The 9437-nt window shown below is 35.8% G+C and overlaps 1 protein-coding gene across 3 annotated transcripts in view; it reads right to left on the bottom strand.

Annotated features, from left to right (window-relative positions):
• The window catches only part of MTPAP (mitochondrial poly(A) polymerase), a 24052-nt gene that overhangs the window by 11103 nt on the left and 3512 nt on the right, over positions 1-9437 (bottom strand). For all 3 annotated transcript variants that reach the window (XM_023511465.1, XM_023511464.1, XM_012803296.2), the window contains exons 2-5: positions 7924-8096; positions 7064-7297; positions 5232-5456; positions 245-456 (exon numbers count right to left, since the gene is read on the bottom strand). In XM_023511465.1, the coding sequence (XP_023367233.1) occupies positions 245-456; positions 5232-5456; positions 7064-7297; positions 7924-8096 (844 nt within the window). The remainder of the gene's footprint in view (positions 1-244; positions 457-5231; positions 5457-7063; positions 7298-7923; positions 8097-9437) is intronic.

Here is a 9437-nt window from a genome sequence, read left to right on the forward strand (position 1 = left end):
GACACAATTATACGAGGGACTTTACCTAACAAATGCAATCAATATAACCTAGCTCTCTGTACCCTCAATGAATCTCCAAAATTAAATAAAGAATTTCCAACTTTTCAATGCAAGTATTCAAATTTCTAAAAATTCTTGCTAAAGCACATCTCAAAGAGTCCAAAGCCACTGTCGCCATACAATAAAGTCAAAGCTAATACCTTACAACATTCACATTTAAGATAATAGACTTAAGAGATCATACCTATTGTTAGTTGTCAAATCACACTGAAATCCAGAGGGCTGGTGTGAGAACCTCACGAGTGGACACCGAGCATTTAATATTTTTTGTACACCCACACAACCAGGGCCAAAGTGGTCAAGGCATTCTCCTATCACAGACAGGATCTTCTGAGTTGCAATTCTTTCTGAAGGAACACTTTTCATTTGAAATTCCATCAGAAAATTTCCTAAGGTCTGAACAATAAACATATTTGTAAATACGAGCTTTTTGTAAAAGGCAAATTTTTAACAAGCTTTTCTAAAAGGATGCTCTAAATCACTTTGGTCAAAAATCCCCACAAAATAAAAATTCTTCATGAAATCACAGCCAAAAGCAGACTTAGGATTCTGATGCCTTTTGTTTCTCCAGTATATAAAGTACTAACTAGAAAAAGTATTGGCTTTTTATAATGACTTTATGTACTGCACAGGTAGGCTCACCTGCTCTATCAACTCAGTGAGCATACACTTGCCCTTCGCTAGTTAGCCATCACATTTTAGCAGACACTAGAGAAGCTCATGGTAGTAGGGAGGTACAGGCATAAGAATAACAGATCAACTGAAGAAAACTAACAGTACAAACTTATAGAGAAAAATTAATATTCAATACAGCAAATTACTGGGGGAGTGTTTGTTCCTATTTAACAAATAAATCAAGTGGCTATTACAAAAAATAAACTAAGATCCCTACTTTAGCCCTAAAACTAAAGCAATTTCAATGTGGATGAAAGACTTAATGTGACAAGTTCATCAGTCAAGCACTAGAAGACAATCTTAGAGTGGTGAAGGGTTCTAAGTATGACACAAAAGTACGGAATACACAAAAAAGTAATACGATTACACAAAAATTAAAACCATATTAAGGCAAAGCATATATTAATTATAGATAAAAGATAAAACAAAATAACAGGCTCGGTGCCTATAGCTCAACCAGCTAAGGCGCCAGCCACGTACACCTAAGGTGGCGGGTTCAAATCCCCAGCCCGGACCTGCCAAACAACAATGACGGCTGCAACCAAAAAATAGCCCGGCGTTGTGGCGGGCGCCTGTGGTCCCAGCTACTTGGGAGGCGGAGGCAGGAGACTCGCTTGAGCCCAGGAGTTGGAGGTTGCTGTGAGCTGTGATGCCACGGTACTCTACCCAGGTGGACAGCTTGAGGCTCTGTCTCAAAAAAAAAAAAACAAAATAACAGGGCACGCCTGTGTCTCAGTAAGTAGGGCGCCGGCCCCATATACCGAAGGTGGCAGGTTCAAATCTGACCCTGGCCAAACTGCAACAAAAAATAGCCAGGTATTATGTTGGGTACCTGTAGTCCCAGCTACCTGGGAGGCTGAGGCAAGAGAATTGCTTAAGCCCAGGAGCTGGAGGTTGCTGTGAGCTGTGATGCCACAGAACTCTACCAAGGGTGACAAAATGAGACTCAAAAAACAAAAAAATAACAAAATAACACATGCCACACAAAGGGCTAATTTTATGAAGGGTTTATACAAATGGGGGGGGGATCTATCCAATTCTACAAATGGGCAAAAAAAGACAATAAAAAATTAATACAAGAAAGGCTAAGAAATACAGTAACAGATCCTCATGTTTTCTAGAAACTAAAATTAAGAAATTAAAACAGCAATAAGATTTTTCATTTTTCAGTCAGGAAAAGATAAGCTGACAACCAGTACTAGGGGGTATGGGGAAATACATATACACTGTAAGTGGGAATTTAAATGGGGACATATTCATTGTAGAATTTACCAATTATCTATTGAAACTTCACACCTCTAATACTTTACCTATTAAAATGCTAGGATATTATCCCAAAGGAATTCTTGCACAGATGAGCCAATCCACAAAGATATCTGCTCACTACAGCGTTATTCATGTACTAGATACCATTTGGAAGCTTTACCTTGTTTAATATGGTTCCCTAACCCTCAACTACTCCCTCTCCCAGAACTCATTCCTCTTAAAAGGATTAAGGGTCAGTAACAATGTTCATCATGGACATCTACCTTCTTCCTCCCAGTTAAGTGGACTGGGCATGGATAGCTGCTCTAAGCATGATAGGAATATACCACAAATTCAGAGATCTCTAATGGGAATTGGAACCAAGGCTTAGAGGTAACCATGTAGTTGAAACATGTACTCAGAAACTTTGGTACTGGCTTAAGAAAGTAAAGACTATCAGTGAGGGTGGGGAAGGAGATGTGAAGAGCAGAGGGTAAAAGATAAATGAAGCAAAGAGACACAGAACACTTTCTAGTTCTTGATAGTTTACACTTGGTTCTAGGCCTTTCCTAAAACTGATCTTCATTCCTGACCCTGCATTCTATGATAACTCCTCCACTTCTTTATTTGCTTAAGCTATTTTGTGTTATTTCTGTTGTGTACAGCCAAAGAATATTAACTAATACGGCTAGCAATAAAAAGGGGGAAAACTCCACTACCCTACTGTCTGATAAATAGAGGACGAGTTAATTATGATACATTCATTTAACAGAACATTCAGCAGCCACTGGAAAGGATAAGGTAGCAGAATTGCCAAGACATTATTAACAGAAAAAAAAAAATCAAGTTATAATTTGTATAGATTAAGTTATAACCTGTAAAGATTATATATATATTTTAAAAGCATTTATATATACAAATGAAAAAAATTCAGAATATAAAAAACTATTCACAACCCCTAAATTGGGAAATCTAAGCATGAGACCCAACTAAGAATTTCTAACTCCTTCCTCTGCTTCCAACAGAGAAAAATTTTTATTTCTGACTTCCATATAAAATAATTAATACTGTTGCTGATGGTATATACATGTAAACACTCACTATGTGCCAAGCACGGTCCTAAGAGCATCACATGCAGTGAGCTCCATTTATCTTCTCAAGCGTTACATGAGACAGGTGTATAGCACTATCCCAATTTTACAGTTAGGAAAATGGAGGCACAGAGAAGAATCACGATTCTGCAGTTTGGCTATAGAGTCCAGGCTTTTAAAATCAGTACAACACATTGTCATGTTTCTTGAGTGTTCAGTTAAAGCATTTTATTTAAAACAGCCTATCACAATATAAGTGCTCCTGCCAGAAATTTAATAAAATTCCAAGTACAGATTAGTCTTAATAAAACTGACCCGGTTAATTTTGATGTGATTCCTAATCTGGGCCATTTTTAATTCAGTAAGTATATGTTGAGCATATTAAATAGGCTCAGTCCCCTGGGATAACCAAATGAATAGATGTGGTTCCTGCCCTGCCCAAACTTAAAATATAGTGGAGGATATATATATAAACAAACTACTAACTGAACATAGCATAGAAAGAACTATTGGTCATGATGATATTCTAAAAGTGTCTTCTAATTTTGGAAATGATTAAATAATACAGTTGGAAAACTAAGTGTGTGAAGATATATAAGAAATAATGACTACGATTAGTTGAGAGACATTACTTGAATACTATGCTAACAAAAAGAATCACTCAAAGTCTGTGAGAGAATCCAAAATGTGAATGAAGATAACTCTAACATGGACTGAAGGCTGGAATACCAAGTCATGACAGGATGTGGAAACAGGATGTAATTAATTATAATAATCTAACTGAGAGTGCATAAGGGATGGTGGTATGACTACAGATATGAAAAATGACTTAGATGCAGAATTAAAAGAAGATGGCAAATATTTGTAAAGCTAAAACAAAAGTATCCAGCCACTGTTAATACTATGTTTCCTATGACATGGCCAGATACTTTCCAGACAGCCTGTGTGCATGAGTGTGTGTGTGTGTGTGAGTAGAAAGACTTTTATAAGAACTCAGAACATTTGCAGGGAGATGAAAACTAGTTTTGTTTTTAAATGTTAAGTCTGAAGTCTCAACTGGACATCGACCTAAAAATGGATGTTCACTACTGCTTTGACACATACAAGAAATGACAAAGCCATAAAAATGCAACATTTTATCAAACTCAAAGCCTTTTCAAAGTTGTAATTAAATTACAACATCTCTTATATTGTTTGGAAGACAGCAAAGGTACTTCTTTGCTCTGAAAGACGTGCATGTTAAACAGAGCGTAAAAGGAATAAATATTTATAACATTCAAACTGCAAAACGAAAAAAGAGAAGGGAGGAAAGACAGTAATAAGCAGGACTGATGCAATAAAAGGAGGAAAAGAAAGAGTCAAAAGCAAAGAAAAAGCACAGAAAATAAGAAATGAAAAATAAGACAACAGAAATAAGACTAAGAATTATCAATAATAACAATAAATATTTGTACCTCTCTAATACTTTGAAATAAAAAATAAATCAATAAATAAATTGAACACAAAGACAGATTGGAGTCTGTACTGAAGTGGAAGCATTCTGCTATTTATAAAAGATGTGCCCCCAAATAAAACAGTATGTATATATATATATATATATATAAAAAATGCTGGATATGGCAAAATAAAAGACAATGTGTGAGACAAATAGCAAGTGGCCAGCATAACCAGCAAAATAGAATTTAAGAAAAAAGTATTTATAGTGAAGAAGAGGGACATCATTTAATGATAAATGAAATAATTGATAAAAAGATATAATTTTTAAAAAAGATATAATCGTATGCCTATATACTTATATGTAGCTAACATAGATGGGGGGGGAATCAGAAGAATTTTAAGGATAAATTAACAAAACCAAAAATCATGAGATTTAAAAAGTTTCTGTAACTAAATCACACAGATTAAAGAAAAAAAGTTAGTTAAAATACAACTAACATGAATAAAATAAGCAACTTTTACCTAACAAAAAAACTTCTGAACCCTCAAAAAGAATAAATAACTATCTTATTGCCTATGTAAAGAATATTTACAAAAATGACCACGTGTGATCATTTTAAAAGTTAGCAGTTTAGAAATCAATAATTATAATTGTATTAAATCCAAAGATTTCCCTTTTCTAATTTCTTAAAAATAAATTTTAGTAGTCTAAAGAAATATTACCTTGTCAGTGCTGGGTTTTCCGGTTTCACCCAGGTCCAAAAACATGTCCAAATCACATCCTAATTTCCCAAAAGTGTTCACTGAAGAGCCGAAGGGTCTGACTGTACAGTCTGGAAAATACGCAGCTGCTATGTCCTCAATGAGAGAGCAGGTGAGATATCGGAGCTTAGTGTTCTCCTCTGTTACTTCGAATTCCTTCAGGAGGGTGTTCAGTTGATCATCTACCTAGCTGGCCAAAACAAAAATACAGAAAATATACAGGTCATATAAAATAATTGCTACTTTATTTCTAAAGATTTGAGGGCTCTGGAGACCCATCTTAAACATATGCAATTTTTTTCTTCACTCTTCAAGTGCATTTCTACAAAGCACCAAAGAGTGACGCTCGCAAAATAGAAGCTAGATAGAATTAGACCACCACTTTACATAAGCGATGAGCATAATGTATTATTTTAAGAAAAAGAAACTAATAAAGTGCTTCAGGAGAGGTCAAAACAACCAGAAATAAGCTATTTTAAACAGGGGAAGGAGAGACCAATGTCAAAGGGCATGAAATACTAGAAATAAACAACAATTCAAGTAATGAAGGCCCAAGATCTCTTAGTTTCTTAGAATAACAATCCTGCAAATTCATTAGAAGGCGGGTGTTAATAATGATCATATTTTGGGTAGGTGTGGTGGCTCATGCTTATAATCCTAGCACTCTGGGTGGCGTAGGCAGGAAGATGGCTTAAAGCCAGGAGTTTGAGGTCAGCCTGGGCACAACACAGTGAGACCCTATTTCTACAAAAAAATTAAAAATTAGGGCGGCACCTGTGGCTCAGTGAGTAGGGCACCCGCCCCATATACCAAGGGTGGCGGGTTCAAACCCGGCTCCGGCCAAACTGCAACAAAAAAATAGCCAGGCGTTGTGGCAGGTGCCTGTAGTCCTAGCTATTGGGAGGCTGAGGCAAGAGAATTGCCTAAGCCCAGGAGTTGGAGGTTGCTGTGAGCTGTGTGACGCCTTGACACTCTACCAAGGGCAATAAGGTGAGACTCTGTCTCTATTAAAAAAAAAAAAAAATTTAAATTAGGGCGGTGCCCATAGCTCAGTGGGTAGGGTGCCAGCCACATACACCAAGGCTGGAGGGTTCAAACCCAGCCTGCTCCAGCTAAAACAACTACAGCTGCAACAACAAAAATTAAACAGGCGTTATGGCAGGTGCCTGTAGTCCCAGCTACCTGGGAGGCTGAGGCAAGAGAACCATTTAAGCCCAGGAGTTTGAGGTTGCTGTGAGCTGTGATGCCACAGCACTCTGAGGGCAACATAGTAAGACTAAAGACTAAAAAGAGGGTAGGAGAGAGAGGGCAAAAACCTACCCATCAGGTACAATGAACACTACTCAGTGGTCAGCACAGTAACAGCCTTGACTTTAACATTTTAAAAGCTATCCATGTAATAAAAACACCTATATCTTTGAAATTGTAAAAATAAGACAAAAACAGAAAAACCCTATTATTCTCCCACATGCCAGTTATCAAGGTTATCACAAATGCCCAAACTTGACTTCGATGTGATGTGGTGAATCTGATGAAATTCCTAGAAAGCCAGAAATAGAAGAAAACTTTCCTTTATAAAGTTATGCATCCATCACCACATCCATCTCCTGACTCTTATTACCTTGTAGAACTGAAGAGCTGGACCCACTGAACAATAATGTAGCTTGAATATTTTATAGGAACCTTTAAAATACATTTTAAATATATTTGTATTATTAATATATTTATATTATTTTACATATGAAATAATATAATACATATTTTTAAAAGTGGAAGTATACTTAAAAGCTTACACTTTTTGCACAACACAGTAAGTCAAAGAGCTTCCGGCTTGAAGGAGGTAACTGATTACTAAACTGTATGGCTGCTGGTTCAGAAGCCTGGTGTGATGGATTCTTAAACTTTAAGTTGAAGAAACGTGATCTGAATGGAATTGCAGCTTCCATGCCCGCGCTTGGCGTATGAGTTCCATTCTGCAGGGAACTTATACTTTCCTTCTGGCAAAATTCTACCACAGCATAGAGACCCTACACCAAAAACATACGAAAAAATGATACATTTCATGATACGTTTAACATATTATTTTAGTCATATTTTAAAGCAATTATCATAGCGCTATAAAACATTAACTTTTTAAAAATTTACAAATGATACAATTCAAACACAAGCATTGGTTTTACTCATTATAAACAGATTAAGAAAAGGAACACTATAAAGTGATTTCTAGTCAAGAAAAGCTGGTAAGAATGCTGAAATAAGCGGTGCCTGTGGCTCAAAGCAGTAGGGCGCCGGCCCCATATGCTGGAGGTAGTGGGTTCAAACCCAGCCCTGGCCAAAAAAAAAAGAATGCTGAAATAGAAAATTGAAAGGCAAAACAAAGATCTCCTCCTATTGGCCTTTATCCCCCAAATAATGATACTAAAGTAGTCACATAATGAAATCTGTCATAAACCACATATAATTCTAAAATACTGCTATCAGGATATCTGGTCTCCTATAAAAAAAACCCATGAAAGAAATTTAAATAGGGCAAGGTGGAGGATATCAAGAGAATGTAATTTCACCACATTATGAAAGACACAGCAAAAAACAAGAAAGACCTCTATCCTTCAAAAGCATGAACATTTAGGTAGATTATTTTTCAAATACTTACAAAGCTCTCATAGAAGAAATGATTATTAATAGGTCCATACTGGGATAAATACTTAAGAAACTTTTTTTCACTGATTTTATTTGGACAATGTATTAAAACAGTCCGCTGGGCCTGGTCGCGTCTTTCATTTTGCACCTCGAAGAATTTCTTTTCGGGAGTCTTTTCTTCAGAGCCTATAAATGAGACAAAAACATTTCTGCCACACACACAAAATTTAAAGCATATTTTGATAAACTATACAAAGATTTCACGATTCATCTGACATGCCATTTAGTGGACTAAACACAACTTCACCCGGATCTCCTATTTTCTCTTCTCCCATCCTCACATATTGATAGGGAATACTTGCGATGACCCGCAGAGGATGAGTGAAACTGTAGGCAGTGCCCGATTGTACATAGACTAAGTTTTTTCTACACATATCATATAGTTTACCTAAATTTATAAGTTAGGCACAGTAAGAGATTAATAACAATAACGAATGAAAAAAAAACAAAAAACAATAATGAATGAAACGGAATAATTCTAACAGCATCACACATTATAATAAAAGTTATGTGAGTGTGGTCTCTCTGTCTCTCCAAATATCTTATACTGTACTCACCTATTTTCAGACCACAGTTGATCACGGCTAAGTGAAACTGTGCAAAAAGGGAGGGCTATTGTATTTTCAACGTCCATTTGACTACTCTCCTGTAACTTATTAAAATCGCCCACTTTCTTTTTGATTTACTACATTTGAAGCACAGTGCTGAAACAAGAGTTGTACAAAATTTTAAAAGCAAAACCAGGAAAGAGAAATCACTTCCACAAATACACACACACCAAACTTGTGCAAACTGTAACATTCCAATGCCTAATTATTACAAGTCTGCGTGCAAAAAAAATAATAAGTTTAGAAGTTCAATGTAATGTAAGTTATTAAGGAGTTTTTTGGGGTCAAGGGTATTATCTAGCATTTACCACCAAATTACCACTATCATGTGCTCTGTATCACAGGAAAATGGAAGAATTTAAAACCTGCTGCTGTCCATAAGAGCTCATGATGATTTTATGAAGGAAAGAGAGTGGCTAGGAATTTCATAATCATAGGGAATGAAGAGTTGTGATAGTCAAGAATTAAATTATTAATAACCCACTGCTACAATGGGAAGATAACAAATGAACTAAATATAATAAAAAAAAATCACTTGAGTTCTAAGAGCACATTAAAGCCAAGCACTAAATGTTAATCACTCATTTTTATCCCATGATATTTAATTTACAGTAAGGCAGCTTAAAGTACTTCTTTTCAAAGTTTGGAATGGTAGACTCTGGAGTTTATAAACCACCAAGTCTGATAATCAATAGCCTCAACAAAATGCCAGAGACTAAATAAAACAGAAAATGTAAATGATGTACAGAAATCAGCAGAAATGTTTAGCCTCATTCTATCCCAAAAGGCTATATATAAAACTGACAGATTAAGGAAATACTCTTAAACACATATCTTTTTTTTTTTTTTTTTTTTTTTT

The sequence above is a fragment of the Otolemur garnettii genome, unplaced genomic scaffold (assembly GCF_000181295.1).
Source record: "Otolemur garnettii isolate 467f Iridium unplaced genomic scaffold, OtoGar3 scaffold00019, whole genome shotgun sequence".
NCBI lineage: Eukaryota > Metazoa > Chordata > Mammalia > Primates > Galagidae > Otolemur > Otolemur garnettii.